The sequence below is a fragment of the Argopecten irradians genome, chromosome 12 (assembly GCF_041381155.1).
Source record: "Argopecten irradians isolate NY chromosome 12, Ai_NY, whole genome shotgun sequence".
Taxonomy (NCBI): Eukaryota; Metazoa; Mollusca; class Bivalvia; order Pectinida; family Pectinidae; genus Argopecten; species Argopecten irradians.
Genome location: NC_091145.1, coordinates 7,106,987 through 7,131,893, shown reverse-complemented (window position 1 = coordinate 7,131,893; position 24,907 = coordinate 7,106,987). Strand labels below are relative to the sequence as shown.

The 24,907-nt window shown below is 35.2% G+C and overlaps 1 protein-coding gene across 3 annotated transcripts in view; it reads left to right on the top strand.

Moving 5' to 3' along the window:
- Nucleotides 1-24,907, top strand: part of LOC138336032 (uncharacterized) — a 95,508-nt gene that overhangs the window by 55,924 nt on the left and 14,677 nt on the right. For all 3 annotated transcript variants that reach the window (XM_069285297.1, XM_069285296.1, XM_069285298.1), the window contains exons 3-6: nucleotides 12,759-12,958; nucleotides 17,342-17,406; nucleotides 18,640-18,753; nucleotides 24,375-24,454. In XM_069285297.1, coding sequence (XP_069141398.1) covers nucleotides 12,759-12,958; nucleotides 17,342-17,406; nucleotides 18,640-18,753; nucleotides 24,375-24,454 — 459 coding nt within the window. The remainder of the gene's footprint in view (nucleotides 1-12,758; nucleotides 12,959-17,341; nucleotides 17,407-18,639; nucleotides 18,754-24,374; nucleotides 24,455-24,907) is intronic.

The following is a 24,907-nucleotide window of genomic DNA, read 5'->3' as shown; positions in this document are numbered from 1 at the left end:
TTAGACCCCACGGCAGAAATGTATTAATTATGATTTGTTTTTCTCGAAATAATATTTCCCATTCTTAATCAATACTTGTACGTAGCTCATACTGTCTATCTAACTATCTGTCTAAGTGAATTAATGTTTTCTCGTTTGCATTATCTCTGAAGCTCTAGTGCAACGTCATTAGCTTAAAACAATGCTACCTACTAAAGATAAAAGGTGTGCCACTTGTTGCAGCTGACATGAAATCATATGAATCATAAACATTTATCCCAATAGATTATGAAGATGTGCTTTGAATTACTTATCGCAAATACTAACATTCAATGGCCTTTTTACGTCACTGATTGTCCAAACCCGTCAGAGTTTATAAACAATGCATCTAAGTCTGTGGCTTTTGACAGTGTCCTACTTGATCTTGACCCAACTGTTTGCTTCTGCTGTGAGGATTAATTCTCAGATAACGGATGATTCTAATTTGAGATATTGCTTTGTGTAAAGCTCTTAGGTGGGCGTTTAATAGTCTCTATCTGCAAAATGACCAGGAGAACACTCATCTGTGTCCGTTGATGCTTTCTGACCATATGTCCTGCTGACCACTGTCCGAATGTCCCGCTGACCAGTGTAGGTTGTACAGGCCTGTTATAGGATTAGTTGTTAGTTGGATTTTATTTCTAAGCAACGTTTACCAAGAACTTTGTAAGATTGTTTTCGCTAATTACATTATGACAAAAATATAAAAGTATCTTTTAAAACAGCTGTTTTATTGTAAACCAAATTTGTTTGCTACTACATTTCACGATTTTCATTTTCCTTCGCAGATTTACTTAAATCACGAAATTCGCAAAATATAAATCGTAGGTGAAAGAAAGTTGGTTCACAGTAGTTAATTACTGATGTGATGGCAATGAACAATCTGTATCACATGTCTCCTATAAAAGGTAGATATAATTTAACAATGACTATGCATAGTTAATTATTTATTGAATATTAATTGAACGATCGCCACACATTACGGCGTCATGTGCTCGCACACGCACTTGTGTCATTCTTGTCGGAGCAAATGTCGTAGCATACACAATACAAAATGCAAAGTGACGTGCGATACCCGGGCGATGCGATTGCGGGGATGACCATTATTTTCACGACATTAAGGGATGATAATGAGATCGCGAAACTTTGACTCACGGGCAAATAAGTTAAATCTGAAACAAATGAGCAATTTCGTATAAATATCATTTTTCGTTTAAGTCGCAAAATTTGTTGGTGCTGGCATTAAGCAAAACCAAAACTAGCGAATGGTCAAACCCAACATACAAACTAGTAGAAAGAATTAACAGACAAATACTCTATATATATCCAATTTGTTCATGATGAAAAAAATATGATGTTTAAAGAAGACTGATGTCAAACCTTATATGGCATATACACAGTTATTTTTTGTTATTTATACAACCCATTACGTTCGTGAATTCACACTAAAATAGAATATAGAATCCAATATTGTAGATGATCGTCACAAGTCGGCAACTTCAAAGGCTAAATGTCTATTTAGAAAGGAATTAAACGATATATTTGGAAACACGATATTAACTCGCCGTTTTATTATAGAAAACAATATGATGAATCGCTGTAACATTATACCTCTGTGGCTTCACCAGAACAGCCAGGATATATCGCCTACAATTACACGTTTCTGTACTGATCACGGGTTTCTGTCTCCTAGGTGTGTTGACACTGCATGATTCTGGAATAATACCACACGACGGAGAGTTAATTTAGTTACCGAGAGTGTCTTAGGACACCGGATGTCGCCTATCGGAAGCACGCGTCATATTTATAGCCGATGAACGAATTATTACCTGGACAACGGAGACACTGTTGAAGCTTAGCGGCATCAGCTATGTCATTGCAAAATACATTCGGTAGTTCCATATAAAAATATATATGTACTAGAAAAACAATAGAATATATATATGGAAACATCATTATACCACCGTAACGAAGTGAAGGAGGGCAAACTGAAATATAAGACTCTTTCATATTTGATATGGCAAGCCTCGGGTTTTACTACATTTTGTGACCCTCGGGTAGAATATACCTATCATTCATATCCACTTATGAAAGAGTATTTTTCTTTCATACATCGACGTTTTATTGGAATTTTACAAGTATAATATCCCTTCATTTTCGGTTGAAAGTCAATTGTTCATGCATGATAAATTACGTGATACTTTCAACAAAAATTCCGTTGTTTACATATTTTATAGTAAAAACAGTCAAGTTTGTGAAAAAAAAAGTTAAAATTTTACCGAGGAAATAGAAATTTTGTTGACGCCGTGACGCCACGAGGCTTTATTGCATGGGTAGCCATGCAATACAGCCTCAGGCGGCATGGGTGTATTGCCCTAGACCAACCAGTATTACACCCGTAGGTATGAAAGAATAGGGTTGTCAGTCTGTCTGTTTGTCTGTCTGTCGACACATCTTTGTCCGACGAACTCCTTATAAATTACTTGACAGATTTTGAAAAAAAATTGGTACATATGTACATATAACCCTGACGAAGAGGAGAGTTGACTAAACTATATAGGGTTCTGCATAGTCCCACATTGATGGAGTAATTATTAAATATGCAGCGGGTGGTATTAGTCGTCCACTCTGACAACAGTTCAAGTTTTATACTGCAACTGTCCTACATCCTGACCGATAACTACTCGGCAAAGCCTCGTCATCTCGGCTTTCCTAAGTCTCGCACCAAAATAAACCTTGTATTGTAAGATACTAACAATGTATTCTCTATATATCTGACATAAATAATGAATGTTGGTTTCTTATGACCGAAAGGATATCTTTCAAAATATGTTTATTGAATAAAGTCTAGATATTTCTAAGGAGTTTAATGCGATTCTGAAGTCAAAATGACGATAAAACAAACGAAGACATAACGACAAAAAACCCACTTATAAAAAAGGGTTTTTCTTCGTTATTTTTACTGTGGTATGGTAAACATTGGAATAACGATAAATTTTACAAAAGTTCATGTAACATCGGTTTAGCAATTACCTAAGCCGATTTAAGCACTTGTAGCATTGAGCGTATAATTTGCCATATTGAATTTTCTCTTTTCCTTTAACTATTTATGATACGTTCTCACTTTCTCGCTGAAGTGAACACCCGAAGATAGTTGACCTGCAAAAGTTACCGAATTCTATTACAATCTTCATGAGAAATATAATAATAGCCACATTTCTTATATAATTTGTTAGATTGGATACTTTTCCTGTGGACAATTAGATTTATTCAAGTGGTTTGGTAGAGCGTATAATTTGCCATTTGCTTTTTGAAAATTCTAATAGATGGATAAATGTTTTATATAAGTTTTAGTAACATCAATATACTTTGTATATATTTAACATAGAATTCAATATGTTAACTTTTCCTTGTTTTAATTCCTGTACTAGTCTTAAAAATTAACATGTTACTGATGGTACATTCTACGTTTAGATGATCGACGATCGTTCAAGTGCCTCTAACACAGAAAGGGCACAGATAAAAAACAAAGAATTAAATTATATGAAGAAAAACTTCCTATACTAAACATGCTACCTTGAAAAAGGTTTTCCATTCTAATTTGAATTACAAGTTTCGGGAAGAATCGATAGCTTCTGACGCCGCCATAGCAGTACTCAAACCTTAACCAGAACTAGGTATACACTGTACCATAATTGACTTTTTTCGGAGACACTGAACGGATAAGTGATACAGACTCAGGAGTGATGTATGAAATGTGTCTTTCTCTGCCTATATACACTACAATATAACAACATCAATATAAGACTGAGCCGCGGGTTATTACTTCACTGATTATCTCGTGTTAGCACTGCAGATTAGCAAGAGATAGCGAGTCTCCGTCAGAGTGGTCAGATATCCCATCAGACACAGTATCCAGGCTATTCCCCCACACCAATGCTAATCAATCTCCCTTCTCCAATCACTGTTTCCCGGTTGATCAGTTCGGTAGGCCAGTAGTTCCCCTCCCTCGGCTGGCGCTGGTGACCATTTGTGGAAGTGACCCGTCTTCATGCCCCAGCGATCTCGGAGATACACCCTGGCTCTCGAGTTTTTTAGATTTTCGTGTATTAGATCGTCTAAGATAAACATTAATCTTTGGCCGAAAGCTGTCCTATCTCATTCGTCCACTTCCACAGAGGAGATTAAGAACGCGAATGGAGGCCATTAGAGGTTCTCGACCTTTGATACCACTTTTATACTCCGGGAGGATGTCAAGAGGAATTATATAATCTGGATGGGGACTAATTTAATATGGTGCTATATTCAAAACATACCCGGTGCCTAATACCTTTTTATCATGCCAATGGTATTGCGATGGTCGGAATATGACCACTGAAAACTACAGACATCCCTAATTTACTCCTTTTATCAGTCTTTTAATTTATCATGAACTCTGTAAGACATTTGTGTAAACATTATTTTGGCCGGGGAAAGAAATACATGAGGTGTGCTCCGAAAAAAGGCTTTTTAGTCTTTTACATACCTCAAAAAATATTGATCCTTCATTTGAAACTGACTATGCTACAAGGCTTTATCAATAAAGCAAGGGAAATGACAATGAAGTTGTTCCATGTACATTTTTACCCATTATGTACCCTCAGACACACCCGGTAAATTGCATATAAAACATATGGTAACTGCAATTGTAGTCTCAAAAGTATAATTTTTACAGACGAATTAAAAGGTTATGGGTTATGTCCCGATTTTTGTTTTTTCTTGCGTATTAGTGTTGTTATTCCGACGTTTTCGACTCATTAAGAGAGCATTTTTCTTAACTATGTAGAAATCTTCGAGCTATGGTAGCCTTACCGAAACATACTTGAATCGACCAATGGTGATGGGTTGTTTCCTGTCCAACACCTAATTTTTGATTTCAAAGACTTTAGTATACATTGATGAGTTAAACGTTTCTTGTTGGATGTCATCGGCAATATGTATCTATGAGGTAGCCAACACGTCATGTTTAATTGGGCGACTATTTTAAAAGTATGAATTGATAAAGGGCTTCTTTTAGGTGTCGTTAGCGACATTTCTATTAGAGAGAACATTTTGATGTAAGCAATAATCGCACCCTGTTATAACATCCCACGTACCCACCTACTGTTACAGTACCATGTACGGAAGAACTTGATCACTATCTCATAGTCTATAGTGATTCTAACTCGTGAGGTAGATAACGCCATTCTCGCATGGAGGAAATATGATGTCAAAGACTGTCAAGGGAGACATTGGTAAAAAGTGTTTAGGAATACCAGATGCCGGATTTAGTCATCTCACGGGATTTAGTGATAGTGCTTAGCGTAGAAATCTCCAAACTTACTTTATGAATTGAATTGGTTTCTATGCTGCAATTAATCTATCGATATCTCTCTTGATAACTTATCCGAATCTTTACTCTGTATTTGTTGTATATGTTGTATTTTCATGTAAGTTAAAATAATCATAGATATAACATTTGAAACGTCAGCCAGAAAGTGTGTCTTCACTGTCTATAAAAAATAAGCATAATCTGAACATTTGATCTTTTATATTGTATCCAAATATTTTTTGCCGTTTTAATCGTCTGTGTTGTAATGTTAAGGCCCATGGACCTTTTGTTTTTTGTAAGACTTTTATCTTGTTCTCTATAAACGACAGTATTGTCTGTAAAAGGAACCACCGATACACGCAAAACTAATGTTGAGTCATAGTGTAATTGGTCCTGGGAGATAGCTAAACATACCATTGGTTGTACTTGATGAATCCCGTAATAGTAAAATGACCTTCGCTCCTGAAACTCCAATCGGAATTGTAAAAGCCTTCAAACTACATCTCGTGATATAGACGATCTAACGTTGCTAGGTTGAACGAAAAGTACACTGCGTATTGCTTTGACATTCGGGTTTGTTGGAAATGCAGACCTACATTTGCTATTAGACACATATTGGCAGTCGTAGTATGCATTTAAAAACGAAACCGGTCTTGATATGAGTAATACCACAAAAAACATTTTGGAAAATCTTAAAATAGAATGATATGTTACAATTATGAAGTAAGTTGATCTTAAGGTCAAATTGTAATATTTAGACCATTCCACCACTGCAAACCTAAGATAAAACGAGAGGAATATTGATGGTTTTTTTCCCTTTTATACCGATGTCTCGGTAACTTGCAGGCATTATATCCTAAGCATTTATATTGCTTTGTGTTTTTTCCATGTCATCCCTTACCATCTAAGGCCAATAACAAAGAATATGTTTCTCGTAAACCTTGGGTGCTTTAACAATGAGGGTAGGGGACTGTAGTGTTGGTCATTACCAATGGTGATCATTCGTGTCTATTGGTTACCATAGGTTACCATTGGTTTCCATTGGCAATAGGATAACTGAAGAGCGATGCTATGATTTACTTTCTAACAAAAAAAGCAACATATCACTTTCCGTTAAAGATTCTCCACAACAGACAAAAGCTGTTTTCTATAAAAAACAGAAGCAGATGAATAAGTATTTTCCTCTGTTACAAAAATTACTTTCTTATACCATAATTACCGTTGAAAAGTTTGAGTTTCTAATTTTACCTCATGATAAAAAATATTTAAAATGATTAATTGCATCCCAGAAAAATATTAGTGGCACTTTGTTCAATATGGAATGAAGTACTGATTGAGCATGCACCAAAGGCAAAATTATTATTTATATGTATTTTTGTGTTAATTAGACATATCATTATATACACGATTAAACACCATTTATTGTTCAAATGATGAGTATCGTGTACGCTCTGTCGGCGTTGGAACATCTTTAAACGATAAAGTTTAATTTCAAACGTGGTGCGAAATTCAGAATGCCTACATACTAACAATTCTTTCTACTGAGGTGATACGCAGTATGATTACGCAGGGACAGATCGAGAAACACGTGTCGCAAATATAGAAATATCCCGGAAACATAGTCCGGGTTCAATTAATGAAAAATGTCATTTGTAAGAAATCGATTTCCGATCGGGATTGTGACGAAAGGCTTACTTTATAGTTGGTGGGATTAATGCGAAAATAGATTCCTGTCCGTGACTTAAAGATGAGTCCGGCTAGCAATGGCGCTGGACGTTCGATTCAGCCAGATGGTCTCGTTGATTACTTGGGACAAATCGGCTTTCGATGGAATGACTAGACCGCTATCAACAGAGGCCAAGCCTTAATTATATGTACCAGAAAACACTTTCTTTTGTAAAACAATCCAGAATAATCTTAATAGGAGCCTGTTTGGGACCGGATAAATGAAAATTTATCCGTGCTCTGAAGTACCGATCCCGGGTCCTATATTGATTCCATGTAATTTTAAGCGATTTAATGGTTTCTGGAGAGGTCAATAACCGGTGTTGATGGGCTCATCATACGTATTTTAGTCGATCTTAAGAAATAACATCGTTTAAAGTCATTACTCTATGGATAATTTTTTTTTTATTAATTGCTGATATTTATTTATTATTTACTTTTGCATGAATGGTTACTATTTATGTATCATATACATTAATATATTTTTGAACCGTTCTAATTATTTCTTTTAATCAATAGATTTAATTCCCTTGCAATTTTGCATTATGTTAACTAAGTTTAGAAGTCTTCAAGAATTCATACATAAGGAATAACTAGGATAAAAAAAACCACCTTAAATTTAAAGTTTTACTTTGCCAATCAAAAGTGATGTAACGTTTTGTAATATCATCTATGACTGATTAATTTTAAACAATAGATAGACTTAAGACTGCTTCATGCTTGGGATCTGGCTCCGATTTCTCGAAAAAAAACTTAAGTCAAAATTCTGGTCAGAATTTTATCAACATAAGTTACAAAAGGAGAAAAACCTAAGTTTTGACTGAAGTCTGTACTTTTGTTTCGAGAAATCGGAGCCTGGTCTTTCATAGTCATTTTCGTCCTATCAAGAGACACACACTTCACCAATTTCTATGAAAAATAAGTGGATGTAACATCAATGAACACATTAAAAGGAAAACTTCAAGACCTATAAAGAAGTTCGTGCTTTGGCGTGTACTGTCTCTCTCAGGTTCATATCCTTTGTCCTGCATGACAGGTTTACTCTCTTATTCATCAACATAACAATTGCTGCGATAACGATGGTGGGATGACAAACAAACAATCTTAAGTGTTATTTCCTAGAAATGTTACGCCTCCAGATTATCAGAAACGATTGACTGTCACTCTCCTGAATTTATTGCCCGAGTTTCGGTTGTAAATATTATGAATTATCATCATTGATTTCGATGTGTTGCATATCTAGATGTATTTCAGTGAATGTATTTACTGCATTAATCCTGTAAATGATGAATCGTCCTAGGACTTTTCTACTGTATCTTAATGAAGCATAGATAACTAGATCACTCTTGGAGTATATGTGAATTATACAGATATAGAAAATGCCTTCAATCGCCGTCATAGACAAAGGTCCCTTTCCTGGATCATTCTAAGTAATATCTGCAATAAGAGATTGGGTTCATCATTGCCTTTCTGTACCAACAGTTGTAGACGTCGCTGCCGCTGACGCTAATGATGATAAATTTGCGACCTCCTTGCCTACTGATGTAGAATAGGAACATATAGAGTTATATATTAATAATGAATACGATGACGGAACGCATTAGGAACCAGTGCATGGCAAACAAGGGTGATGGCACCAATACATACGCTAATCATCTTGTCCTACCAGGGAAAAGGTTCTGTAATTATGGTTAAGATATATATATGTAATACATGTACTTCATTAGTCAGTGAAAAAGTTTGTTATTAGAAAATGATGATTGTTGGTGTTGTAGATGGAGATGGTAGTGGTGGTTTGATAATGGTGGGGGTTAGGATAGTTGTGTTGGTTGTATTGGTGGTGTGGTTTGTGGTGGTTGTGTGATGACAATAATATTGATGATGATGATGATGATGGTTATGATGATGATGGTGGTGATGATGATAATAGTGATGATGATGATGATGATGATGATGATGATGAGGAGGAGGAGGATAATAGTGAAGATGGTGATTATCACGATGATGATGATGATGATGATGATTATGATGATGATGATGATGATGATGACGATATGATAATGATGGTGATGATGATGATGGTGATGATGATGGTGATGATGATGTTGTTGATGATGATGATGATGATGATGCTGATAATGATGATGACGAGGAGAAGGAGAATAATAGTGATGATGGTGATTATGATGATGATTATAATGATGATGATGATGATGATGATGATGATATCTGGTATATTTCCAGCCTTTGGCTGTCTATTGTTCTTTAAGTGTCGGTATAGGTTGTAATATTTTGACTTTCTAATATGATTAATATGGGTGGGAGTTTCGTTAATCGTTGATTTAATCTTCTTTAACATAATTATACCATTTGTTGTGTTTTATCACAATGTTTAAAGGTGTATGCAACATCTGGTAAAAAAATAAATTTAATTTCTTAGCAAAACATAGAGCCTGGCTACCATTAATTAGGCAAACCATCACTAAAATCTCTGGTCGACCATTCAACCCTCGCATTGTCATGTGGAGTGACCAATAATCTGACCATTAGGAATTTCAAACTAGGGGAAGATTATCTAATATTTCCTATCTGCTGAGATTAAATTAATACTGTGGTCTGTTAACCAGTATACAAAACATTCAGACATAGTTTTGTTTTATAGATTCAGTTAAACATTTAAGACATTATTATATAGATATAACCATCACGACAAGCGTGGTAAGCCAGTCACATATATCTCTGAAATACAAATTACGTAGGAGTTCGTGCGTTAAAAGAAATCGTGTGAGGGGGCGACCCAGAGCGATTATCTGGTCATGCCTATGCTATAATACTGTTGTTCTAGCAGAATTAAGCACTTAACTCCCTGATGGCATTTATGTTGTAATAAACTTCAATCCGGATACCATAGGAAGTAATCTTTAGAGTGAGAAGATCTTCTGAAATTGTCATGAAATCAGCAATAAATGCTTGTCGTGGTTATAGCATCAATATTTATTGTTGTTATAACTATACAATGTTATTTATATCCTCATCCGTAGAGGGATGATGTTGTTTTGTCGTCGTGAGAAGAAGGGGGCTTTCTGTTCTTAAGAAGACCTTGTCATTGAGTTGCAGTGTAGCAAAGGTTTAACAATTAACAGATGAGACCGCAAAAAGTCAAACTGTTAACTACTTATTATACATAAGAATTCATAAATTTTAATTGAAGTCGGTACTAGGCTAAATTTAGACTTAAGTTTTGACTAGCCAATCATGTGTGACATAACTTTTTGTAACATAATCATTGTTTGGCTAAAGTCTAAAATTACGTCAGTGTTGGATTTAAATTTGTTACATGATTCTGAGGCCTGGCCCCAGGATCATGAAAGTTATTGACTTAAGCTTTTGCTTAGCTAATCAAAAATAAGTTAATTTTTATAACGTCATCTGTGATTGGCTAAATCTAAACGTATGGCTGTTTTAGACTTAAAATTGTTTCATGATACTTGGGTCTGGTCTCACCCACATTAGAATGATACTACACCATGCAGTTGTGTCGGCTTTAGCGAAACATTTGCTATTGCCAGACTTTATGTTATCGTTGTAATTCCTCATTGTAAAATGATTACCGACCAAAGTTTTTAATCAATTCTGTAAATGACAGGAAAGGATGCGACACCTGTTCACATCTGTCATTCAGTACTGTAAACTGATTAATGTTCTGGTACCATTAGATTTCACGTTTTCACAAGCGGTAAGAAATCGCGAAAAAGTTTTCCGGCGAAATTTCCCTGAACACAATTGAGTAGACCAACATCACACTAAACCCCGAAATTAAATTCTCAAGTATATTGTTTGCATTTACATTTTACCCTATTTCACCCTTACGAAATCATGTATGTGAGCAAACATTTAGAATAAAAGTAATTATCCTAATGCACTGTTACATTGTATATTACTCGGCGCTCCTTCAACCCTAAAACACGACACGTCCTCAACTGGCTCTGTCTGTGAATTAAAAGTAAACTTAACAAAAGTAGGCAACAAGATATGAAATGCACTGTATGGCCTATAGTAAACATATTGTAGAGTTTTAAGAAAGTCACGTGCAGTGTGTGTAGGTGTCCTGACCAACAATTAGAAATCCCGTGCTACATGGTATAGCCCGTGATGAACTTAACAACTGATGCTTCATTTACGAAACGCTGGCTAATGACGTTCTATTTGCTGGCTTCACTTAACAAACCACGTGACTGATAACTGGGATGTTCGTGGACGTGAGCGCGTCCAAACGTGTGGATAAAATCGAAAGTGTAACTAATTCATCATCGGTAATTACGAAGATTGTGACACATTTTGGATAATTTTTTGGAAACATGCTAGTTTTAGTTTTATAATAAATGGCGTATGTTAGAAGGCACGTAATGGTGACAGAGCGGTGTGTCCACACGAATGCCTTCAATTAATCAAGTGTCTCAATTACTGACCTTGCACTTGCTTACACGCAGCTTGACGTCAGAGCACTTTAAAACATTTGCTTTAATATGTATGACTGTCTTCAAGTACTACTGACTTGACCTATATGGACCTGCCAGTACTCTAATATTCAATCAATATTCACAGTAGCAAACAAACGGAATAATGTATTCGGTAACGACATAAGAAAATTATCCTAATTACGAGCTCCCTTGTTTGTTTGTTTTAATCGATATGTATTTTTATGTGCATTTTTCGTCATACACTTGTATGTTGCGGAAGAATTTTGGAGGCAGATGTTTTGTTGCGGTTGTCTTTGACATTGATAATCTAATAGCTATCTTCAGCGTTATCTTACTACAGTATACTGTAGAAAACACATATTAATGAAACACAATATTGACCTAAAAACACATATTAATAAAACCAAATATTGACCTTGTCACACTACGTAACATTGGGGATACCATTCACTATTATCTTGGTGGTAGTCGGAGTAGTATATTTTGTTTACCGTTAATATGACTGTAATAGTTGGCATCTAATACCAAAAGTTCCAATGGAAACTTTAGGTTGGAGAAATCAACTTGGAAAGGAACCCACCAAGATAGAACTGCTCATATGTGGTCTACTCAGTCGATCATGCGAATCGGCAGTAAATAAACTGCTTGTGCGCTATCTACATGTTCGTTTGTGTGCCTAACATCTATAAAGTGATGCTCCTTCTTGTAAAAAATGTGCACCCTATATGATAATCTCTGTGATTGAATTCCGTAGTTTACAACGCTTCCATCGACAGATATTTATCCAAGCCGTTACATTGTTTACGTTGAATAAACCTGAGTTCAGCGTGTATTTTGTAGAAATAAATCCTTCAATTATACCAATGATACTGGCTTGTGAAGGAACGCATTGCTTCACAATTGCATATCCATTGACTATTTACACAGACCTTTCCTCCGTCGGGGGGTGTTAACACTGTGTCTGCTGAAACTCAAGTAGGGGAGCGGTAATTTGTAGTCTGGTAGGGGCCATGTTAACTACAACAGAGGAAATTGCAACAAATTTACTAGCAACATGAATTGTCCACGAATGTAGGCTCTGGATTGTCTCTGTATAAAAACCTATTTATGCCTTCTTGTTATACGCCCACTGATGCCATATTTCTTTTCGAAATTTTTTCACGTTTTGATTTTATTTTTTGCAGTTCTTTTGATGTGTCGAGAGAGAACAGCTTAGTGTCTGAAGAAGAGGTTTCTAAACTTTGCGGGGACTTACGAAGACTGACGACAAACAACGAAAACGAGAATGGTTATGTTAAAGTGTTAGCGTCCCCACGAGTTTCACCGGATATCTTTCATTCTGTGCCGGGCGTTGTTGTCACGTCCGACTCTGACGAAACTTCCGGTAAGTCGATATTTCTGATTTATAAAAACAAAATGAATCTGTGTGTGTGCGCATATTTAAGAATCATGCAGTGAGTTGATCTCTGATCATTATATCTCTCTGAAATAAATGCAGATTTGCGAATCAATGATTTTTTCTCTCTATAACAAAATTCTGGTACGGCTGCCTTTACACAGGGTCACAAGTTCTTTTAACTCAATAATGGATGTTACTTAACCACTAAAACCTCTTTCTGTTCTAATTTCTGGCTGTTGCTTAACGCTAATGACGGTCTATCTGGTACGGAGCAAATTATTTAATGACATGCCTAACTCTATCTTGCTCACACTCGTGTTATCGCACCATCGACCGCTTCCGGGGAGGAGGCATATCTAGTCAGGGTCACTGTGACCCAAGGGACACACATCTACTAGAATCTCACATCAATGACGTCATGGGGCATGTTTAAGATAACCCCAACGTCATATGGTTTCGATAATGATACATTCTTGTTGGTTATAATTGTCATACATTATGACTGTTTTAGATAAATGTGACATTCTCAGTCCTATCTCTTACACGACATATTTGATTTGCCGTATATTTTTAATATTTTTTCTATGTTACGACTTCAACTGTTAAAGGTTAAACTAAGATATGTGATGGACTTCAGTGAATACACAATCCCAGTGTACGAGCTAACAGTTTAAGTCTAACGCATCGTGTGACTATTAAATTACATCTAAGACAATGACCTTTTCATACTCTGAAATTCCGGGTTTACTTTCCATTTTTTAGATTCTAAAAATGGATCGATCCATTATCAGCAATTGTTTCGACTCTGATGCATGTCAATATTAGTGAACAAAAAACGACATTTTAATTAATTGTAATCATGCTTTATTATTATTATTATTATATTTGTAATTACTTGTGACGTTAATTAGTATAAGTTACTATAAATGGTTAGCTTTACAGGTTGGTAACGGCTTTCTCAATGCATATCGGAGTGATATCAACCGGAACAATTCATACGATACTAGAAATCCAATCCCACACTTGTAACAACTCTGTCGTCGCGAAAAATGAGTAGAAAATATGTCTGTGATGACGGCATAGATACTTAAACACTGGTATGCTTATAGAGTGCAGTTTAAATAACGAACTGTTACGTCCTGTTACATACGACATCCAATCTCGTTAATCAACATAATTACTTTATAGTTATTAACGTCGATAGAATGAAGCCAGTCTATAAAAACCACCACAAGGGACAAAACAAGAAAGAAAAAAACATGTCCATTTGTGGTGAAGGTGACCATATGATACCTCAATAAGTGGTCTTATTACAAAGGTGGGCGTTATATAGAGGTGGTCGCTAAGATTTAAATGTACTTACTTCCCATTGTTTGTTTCGTTAAGACATGATAATGATGTGATTCGATCATATTCCGAATGTCGAGGACACCAGGGACACTCTAATGATGTCGGCTGAATGTCAGGACTCATTGCCATCACACTAGTAACCTTAAGAGCTACCTGTCGGAGATAATGGTCGGCTGATAGGGTAATTGTCCCGGCCCAGACCCGGTACTACATACTCTCTGATTAGTTCAGGTCCCAAACCTTTCTCTGGTCACACCTTTCACTTGTTTCAAACGTTTGTTCATCATTCCAACATGGCTGTTTCTCCTAAGTTGACTGATGAAGGTAAGCAACGTATGTTAATATATATATTGTTGGAACCGACTCGTAAATCATATTTGATTGAATTAGCTTTATGTACTAATATTTTTGCTACTCGGACCTGACTCCTCATGTCAACTGGGGAGCATCGATGTTGTACCATCCGTAGTACGTTAACTCTCAACAGAGAGGGATGAAATTAAATCAAAAGGCTGCTTAAACGATCGATGATTTGTAAAATTTAAGCATACAAACATTTCGAAATGGTCGCAATGACAGCCATTGTTAATGTAGATGTTTATTCTGCTGCGTTACTATTAAAAAAATAATAACTGTTTCGAAAAATAATAAAAACAAACTGCATTTGTGTTTTGATTAACATGAATTTGCGTCGCATCAAGTTTAATAGGAATACATCGCACGATAGTTTGTTCGTATCTATGATTGACGATATTAATATTAATTCCTATTACAATTTGGAAAAAAACCTGATTGATTCCACGTATTTTTCGAAATTCTCTACGTCCATGCCGTCAACGCAGATACACGTTCGAATCGTTTTTCGTACCGAGGGAGCCGTTACAAGTGCCGGATTTCTAGTATCGTATGAATTGCTGTGGTCAATATCACTTCGTTTGCCTGACATGTACTGAGAAAACCGATCCAAGCTTGTGTTTAATCAAATATCAATAACTGTCGTACAACGAATATGCAATATTGAATATTAAATCATATTTCAAATATGCGGATCATCAAGTACACAAAAAAGAAAGCGATTTTGGTTTCTACGGCAATATTTTGTTATCAGATGATAAGTTGTTCATTTAAATGGATCTTTTGGTTGCATAAAAAAAATATTTTATCAACTTTTACTTTTCCAGTCATATTCATTGTCAGTTCATCATAGCATGATAATGGCAGTTATTTCATTTGAAGGGATGCTTTCTGTATTTGGCTACACAAATAGTGTTTGATATGAAAAATAATGCGAAATGCGTCATTCAGTAGGTAGATTGTTTTATAGAAGATACAAGTTAAATCTCGTTAACTCGAAGGGACACTTAGAACACTTCGAGTTATACGAGTTTGTTATTGTTAATAAGCTTTTAATCAATATATATTGATAACATTTTTATTGTCAGGACATTCAACACTATGATTAATGTAGGATGTCAATTCGACATAAAAGGGTTTAAGATGATTATATCAAGTTCTTGTTGAAAAAAATCTCACATACAAAATATTACTTGAATATTGTATATTTAGGTTAAAATCATTAAATATAAGCGTAATGGAATTTTTAGCAGTTCTATAATACTTTTGGTATAACACTTAAAGCAGTAATGGAATGATTTGTTATAACATTAAATTATTATGGGATTTTTTAGTGGTTCTATAATACTTTTGTTATGACACTAAAACTTGTTATGATATTTTGTTTAAATCTAATTATATAACTGTGATGTTCTATCATATTTTCAATACTTGAATAGCATTATGTATCATATGTAAACTGTAACGTTTTTTGTCATGTTTGGTAATCTATTTTATGTTTATATGCAAATATATTGACATACGACCATGTTGTAAATTAGTATTGTCTAAATATGTATTAGTTACTAGATTAAACTGATTAGATAAGATATATTAATATTATTATTTTGTAAATCATGCAATGCCATGATATCATTATGAACAAAATGAATGGAAAAACTTCGAGTTAAAGAAACACAAGTTAGCGAGGTCACCGTATAGGGTTGTAAAAACACACATGTACATATTGCAGGGAAAACATAAAAAAAGTAAGAAGTAAAAATCAAAGCACAGCATCCGACATTTTCTTTTGTAAGGCTTAAAATCGATATGAATATGAAGACTTACCGGAAGACCAGAACCTTGTTCACTCATTCGGTTTAGGTATATAATAGAAATATGACGGCATTATGTAATCGAATTGTAGATGTCTGTCAGAATTGAGATGTTAAAATAATTATACTGTATAGATGTAAGAAGTAAATGTCTCCGAAATCTGATTCTTAAATGTCAATTGCTTCTTAGTTCTCTTTAAATTGATGAAAAACGAGATAATAAGATTGAAGAAAAATATTCAAGCAACAAACAACATTGAAAAGGAACACGACTTATTGATGTAATAAAGTGAATTATTTTTGACTTTGATCAGACACGGACCTGTATAAATTTCAACAACATTTGGATTAAGGAGATAAAATAATTATATGCATATTATATGTAGATTTAGCACGCCTAAAATACTATGCCTCAGAATGAGCGAGTGATGTAGTGGTTAAGCCACTAGTGTTTCACCTAGCGGATCGGGGTTGGATCCCCGGCACGGACATGAACAGGTCATAGGTTACCTGCCTGATACTGTAGATTTTCCCATGACATGTTTGCTTTAAGATTCCTCACAATAACAAACCCTGACAAAATGCATGTGTACGGTGATATTCAAGAAAATATGGTATGTTCCTTGTGATTATGTAACCATTAGGTGACTGACAGATATTGACATCCGAGTCTGTATCGTCCCGATATCATAAAGGCTGAACGGTCGACTTGGGGAATGCTCTTCTGCTTTGCGTCGAACATGTTAACGGGAGAATATCGTGACTAAGCCTGCATGCCGTTTGTTTTCATTTAAACATTGCGCAAGAAACATCGATTGCCGATTGATCTTGTTTCGGTTTTCTCTTTCAGATTCGCAGAACGGAAAAGTTTACCAGTCGCACAAGGGCCAAAATTTCCTGTCGGTTCCAAAGAAGGTAGGAGGTCGGGATCGTGTTGTGTCATAAAAAAGCCATAATTTGGCAGTGTTTCCTGTTCTCTGACATATTGAGATCAAGGAGAAATTTGGCTGACGCCTTATATCAAGAGACATGAAGATCCTTGGCATTACCGACAAGGGAAAATTAAAAAAAAATGTACAAGTTTAGTTTTTCATATCAATTTACAAATATTAGAGATTTACAGGGCACAGTTTGACAATGTTCCTTAACTTGAAAAAAATCCTTAAATTTGAAATTTTCCTGAGAAAAGCATACCAAAAACTAAGGAGAGTGTTTTCTTAATCTTTGCAATTATTTTCTATGAGAAGTTATATCAAGACATATAGATAAGGGTTGCTGAAACTGAAATGGAACAAGTTACATGTACATTGTATTTTGTTTAATCCACTTTTCAGAATACATCATTGAATACTTAAAACTAAGGGTAGCTCATCTTGTCTCTTTAAATTGATGTTATATATATTTTGACAAAACCTAATCGTTTTACCATTATCATAATCCTTTCTATAGGTAACCTTTAGGTTCTCTATCTTTATTCCATATGCCACGACATTTAATTTGTTTCTTGACAGAACCTTGAGAAAAAACTATCCAATACAATAGATAACTAGTTGTGTTTGAGATAACAAATTGTTGACATAGAGACGATGTAAAATTCTAACGTTTATCGTAGTTCTCATCACAATATCAGTCACTCGAAAGTGATTGAATCATAGCAGAAAAAGTATACGTAATAGATAATGAAAATCTGATTCATCGACAGTGTTTTCAAATAATGTAAATCTGATTCATCGACATTGTTTTTAAATAATGCAAGCCGATTTGGATTTGTATAAACTTGTCGTTGCAGACATGGTTTAAGTTATATGTGCCCTATTTTCATAATATTATTATTCACTAATTCAGAAAAGTTTTCACTTAAGAATTGCAATAGTTACAATGTATTGGTTTTAATGTTACGTGCCAAAAATCATGATATTAACGATTATATTAGTGATAATAAAGTAACTTATTCAGATAGATTTTTCCATCTAAACATACAAAAGGCTTCAACACTAGAACTATAATGTTAGCTTGAAGTCTAATAATAGAAACCGGTTTTTTACATTAATGTATTACTTTTATACTCTGGGAAGTTGTCAACAATATCTTACAACCAAGGATACATTTTTGTCTATATAGTAAACAACGTGCTATTCATGTTAACAGACAAGTAGGCGGAAAAGCTCCCTGAGTTTAACCAGTGGATCGGAGGAAAGTGACTGTGAACCCTCACCGCCTCTGTCTCGGAGAGGACGAAGGGCAGCAATCGTGGACACCAAGGTAAGTGCTTACTTGCGATCCGACTGAAAATACATTAGATCCACCAGCAATCGTAGGCACCAAGGTAACGACTCGGTGGCCATCCAACTCCGAATACTTTAGACCAACTAGCAATTGTGGGCACCTAGCACCTATGTAAGGAATGGTTGGCGATCCTACACATAAAACGTCAGACCAACTAGCAATCGTGGACACCTAGATAAGGACTTGATGGCGATCCTGCTCAGAAATCGTTAGACCAACTAGCAATCGCGTTCAAGAAGGCAAGTACTATGTAGCGATCCTTCTCACAATATTTTTTTCTATTAATTTTACTGCAGATATTGTTTTAACAACTATTGTGTCGTTAAAAACGAGATCATTTGTAAAGGGAAAGCTCTTAATTAAGTCTGGGTCATTGCCCGTTTTATTGTTCCAGCTAGAATATAGCTACATGGTCTGGTTTCACTTCACTGTATCGATTTCATAGCCTTGCAATTTTGTAATTATTGCTTGTGACTCTATGAACCGTTTTGATGAATGGTTGTACGATTCAATTTCAATTATTGGTTAGTTTTCTGATGTAGTGACTCTAACCACATTACAGTTTGCTCTTTAATATGCCATTGTATTATGTTGAGTATATGCAATGATAAATAAACTTGTACTTGTGGATTACTGAAATAATAACACAGCGTAACCATGTTGAATGCTTGTCGCTATGTGCCTAACGGTGAGAGGGATCTTCCATTTAGCTCGATCGGCTGACGTTGAATAAAATACAAGTCTTGAGTTCGATCCCAATAGATTATTTTCATATATTTCAATCATTAAAATGTAATCATGTGCTCGGTTACATTAACGTATTAGCCGAAATGGCAACTTTCTAAAGAGTTTCATCTCTAAAATAGTTGAAAGCATTTTGCATCAGAGGTTAAGTATGTAACCGTGATGAATGTCTAGCACAGTCTATCTTTCGCCAGAGTAACCTTCACTTTAACCCAATGGCTTATATTTTAGACAACTCTACTATCTACGCAACAGTGATTCGAATGATACAATTTTGATCTCTTTCGCAAAATAAATTACTGATGAATTAAAAATATAGACGATGACATCAATATGTACATAACCAATACTTCGAAAAAATAGAATTAAGGCAAAGAAAAGGGTAGATATTTCCACGAAAAAAATAAATATGTACTTCTGAAGGGAACGCGCTCTGTTATATTGACTATTCCGATCATATAAGTCAAATCCATGTCAAATTGGATCTCTAATGAGACGCGAGCAACATTGAACACATCTTAAGATAAAACAGAGTTCTTTTTCTGATAAGATGATTATAACAACTAAAAAACTTTCCGGTGATCCTCATTGAACTGGATTTGTGAGAGTTGATTACAAGTGCTCGACATCTATAAGACAATTCATAATTATGAAATCGAGCCACTTTATATCGAATCGACTGCAGTCATCACATAGTGAAGGGTAGAAAATTAGAAACATAACTTATCATGTCAGTATTCCAGCTCCGCTTTGTGGTGTTCCAGATATTGGTTGTCGAAATCAAGGAGCTGACATTGAAGAAGTTGAATTACAATTACGTTTAGTACTTGGTTTTAGATATTTGTCCAAATGAGAAAGGCCCTCGATAAATGAACTAGACATGAGATAGTTTAGATAGACTGAGGCCAGATAGGACTTAACAATTACGTAATATTATGTAACCTATTGTGCAGATTTAGTAAGATATTCTTTACATTTGTATAATCAACTTTGGCTAAAGCAAATCGTCTACTATTTATCAGGGGGACACAATAAGTTTTGATTGAGAATGGAAAGAGAAAGTATTTTTTGAACTTCACGTATGTGTCAAGAAGTAAAATCAAAAAAGCAATTAAATCTTATCCTCGGAAGTCAAATTCAAAAATATCATGGTCCTAAACGATCAGAATCTTTTTTGCAGCCTGCTTACATATAACTTTGACAAAGTATCCCATAGACTCCTCATATACAAATTAAAATCCTATGGAACTGGAGGCAAAAGTCTGTCATGGATACAACAATTTCTGTCGGGACTACAACAAAAGGTTATTATAAATGGAACAAGCTCCAAAACCAAAAAAGTAAAAAGCGGTGTACCTCAAGGAAGTGTACTCGGGCCCATACTATTTCTAATTTATGTCAATGACATCCCAGAGGTAGTGAATTGTGTTACCAAACTATTTGCGGATGATACCAAATTGTTTTCAAAAATCAACACATTACAGAACTGTGAAGAGCTACAGAGAAATATTGACAGGATCTCCGATTGGACTGACCTCTGGTTAATGAAACTAAATAAAGAACAATGCAAGCATATGGAAATTGGCAATATCCCCATTAACAGACAATACACCATTAAGGACGGCGACAACAGAACACGACTTGGGAAAACAAACAGTGAAAAAGATCTGGGAGTCACAATAGATGATACCCTGAAATTTACAAATCAAGTGAATAAAGCTTCAACAAAGGGAAACCAAATCATGGGTATCATTTTTAGAACATTCACGTATCTTGACAACCAAACTTTTAAAACACTATATAAGACTCTGGTTAGACCTCATTTGGAATACTGTTCTGTCGTTTGGTCTCCCTGGATAAAAAAGATATAAAAACCATCGAAAACGTCCATCGAAGAGGCACAAAAAGACTAGTAAACCTCAAAGATCTCTCCTATCCAGACCGACTGAAGATCTTGGGTATCCCACCACTTGAATATAGAAGACTGAGGGCCGATACGGTGGAGACCTTCAAAATAATCAACAAAATCGATATTGTTACCAGTGAGAACATGTGTACTCCAATGAGACACACAGGTACAAGAGGTCATAAAAAAAACTCTACAAGAAACCTTTTCGCCTCAACTCGGCAAGAAATGTTTTCAGTAACAGGATAGTGGAGTCCTGGAATTCTCTCCCTGTTGATGTGGTCAATGCTGAGAACCCGAATATTTTCAAAAATAGACTAAACCAGCACTGGAAAAACCACGCCATGAAATTTTCACCATCAACCTAGGAAAGACAGTATATTATACATAAACCTAGGACATACTATTAAGGATTTTAAGCAATCACTTTAAATATTTTACCATTATTGTAAATATCACTATACATCATTACAAGCCTTTTGTGGCTTCCCAATGATGTTGGACTGATGAGAAACTGAGGAGAAAAAAAAGAAGAAAAATACAATTTCTACATACCGTATAGCCGCATGAATGATATTTTTGCGATTTCGCGGCACATTGCTATGATCGCGAAATTTTGATCAGCGAATTATTGAGAAATGATTGAATGATATCTACCTTTAAAATCAATTTCGCGATAATTAAAAATCGCTAACATATGATTTTCTCGTTTTAGATCAAATAGCGATAATTTTGGTCAGCGAAAAATAACAGGTTATATGGTATATATGTACTTTAATATCGCTTCATGTTTTGTAAAAAAACGGTGCAAAATGTAGACATACGAAGATTGAACAAAAAGATGTCTGCAACAATGAAAAGCTATCAACAATCTAATAAAACGCATGTCACCAATATCGGCATGACCTAATTTAACCATCGTCTGTTTCCTCGCAATTAAGTGTTCTGCCAGATCATAAAAGATGTGTTCGAAATAGATACACGACTTTATACTTCCAGATAAGTGGCGATATTTATCTATATTAGGAGTTATGACGTCATTAATCCGCTCTGCCAGAAGTAAGCTAGCATTGTGAGCTGAATGTAATCGATCCGATGCCACGGTAAACTTTATCTGTCTCATCCACTAATTTTATCTTAATCAAATGGACCACGAAAACTATTACATCAGACTGTTATAGACTTTTATTGACCGACATGTTTCCGCAAAATCCGGTAGCTCCTATACTGTGTTTGTAAAGCTTCGTAAATATTCTTTTTACGACATGCAAGGCGCTCGATAGGTATTCATTGGTAGATTGATGCCAATCTGTACTAGTAGAACAAAGGACAAGACGACACAAGATAATATCTATATATAAATATTGTCTTTTGTCGCTCTTTTTCTATTGTTCTAGTCAGGAAGGAGATTCATCTTGATTTAGTCAGGAAGGCGTCTATTGTTTTTTGGCCTTAGAAATACTATCATCACGTTTCGGTTTAGTTTTGTTGCGATCTTAAGATGCAATTCAAAAACGGGTTTCTTGCAATTTCCATGAATCACAGAACATTTCGATATAACAACATATTTGACTGTGATAAATCGTTAATGTAACGATATAACCACAAAATTATCAATTATTGATGATATTTTTGTTATATGTCAGGAATGCATTTAACAATGTTGAATTTTTGTTACCTTTGCTATTTCCTATTTCTAGACGTCATACTGATTCTACAGTAAGCTGTTATAAAGCGTAATGGTGTAAGAAGGTATTTTACTGGTTTAATGATTTTTGTTTCGATTGCGTCGTCGGAAACTTTACTTCTTATGAAGCTTACTCTTCTAAAATCCTGAATACGGTTAGCCTACACATTCCATCAAGATTTCGCGCGCCAGTCTTTTTCATCCCCATATAATATGTTTTAGAATAATTGAATTACCTTGTCGATGCAATGTGCTGTCCTGTATACGGTATGGTCATACATTATTTTATTTCAATTTTTGTTTTTTGTTTGTTTTTTTGTTTTTTTTTGTTCAGTAAACAAGAACAATGAATTAACATATATCAGTAATGTGCTCGATTTCAACTAAAAATTTCAGTAAGCGTTTTGCTATTTTCCTTATCTGGCTTTCACGATGTATATGATTAATCCTTTTCGATATTTCGCATATCACATTTTGTGATCGTAGCAATGTGCCGCGATATCGCGAAGATATCATCCCTGTGAAAATAGCCGGCTATATGGTATATTAGATACAATACTGTATACTAAACACATTGCACTTCCTTTGCTGCTCTATGTGAACCTAAACGATTTTTTTCTTAAGTTATCTAATAGAAAAAACAAACGCCCTACTTTCTTTGTGAACTATACATGTTTACTTTCTTTAGAGTTTTCTAAGAAAACGCGATCAGTTATCGTTTAAGCCAACTGGGTTGATTGCCTGTGGGGAGCAGATTATCGTGGCGGAACTAACGGTTAGATTCTACACTTATTGTTCCTTTATTGTCGACGGTTATCTTCCTGTCATGTGGATTGTTATAATCACCATCACTTTGACACTTTATGCCACGTTGTTCTTTCTATGCGTTTTATGCTCTGTATGAGATCGTTGCTCGCATGTGTGGGCGTCCGTTGTTATGTATTACCAGTAAGCTTTATATAACGATACAAATATTTCCCTGGGGGACTGGAGGTTGCCGTGTGGCTGTAGACGGTTTAATAACGTATAGCTATTGAGCAATTTTTTCATTTGTTTACTGCAATTGCAGGTCCTTAAACTTGAAAATAAAGCTTTCATGATTTTGTAATTGTTTTGTTTATAAAGTTTTCTTTTTTTTCGCAAACAATGACGACATTCAAATAAAGGTTAATCTGGAATCTGATACTACATAATGTTATATATCTACCCCTGTAATTTGTTTTCCATTTTCACCCCTTAATTACTGTTTGGTATTTACAGAACTTTGGAGATGTCTCGCCGACAAATTTGTCTCCGGAGGTGTCCCCGAGTAATTCCTGTGACGAAGGGGAGGGTGCTAGGTAAGTAGAACACTACTTGTATATTTACAACCTGTGACTAAGGGAGGATGTAAGGTTGATGGACCTAGTTATAAAACTTCTAAGATTATGTGTGGCATAATTGTCATTTCACAGATTTAGTGGAATGAAGTAATCTTCATCAATTGAATAAGACCTTAGTCATGCATAATATGAACTACCAGTAAGCATTTGAACATTTGGGCTAATTGGATCTGAATGACCCTGGGTCTTCGAGGTGTTGAACTTCTCTCAGCACGAGAGATGGAAACCACAGTATAGGTCAAAATATCCTATATTTCAAAATTATTATCTTCAAATCTTAGATATGATAAAACCAATTACTCTTAAAAGGTCAAATTGATGAAATCACTTGCACGTTATAAAGGTGTCTAAAGTGGGTTCTTTTTATGCTACCAAAACTTAAGATTATAATATATTCAGGTAATTAACAAT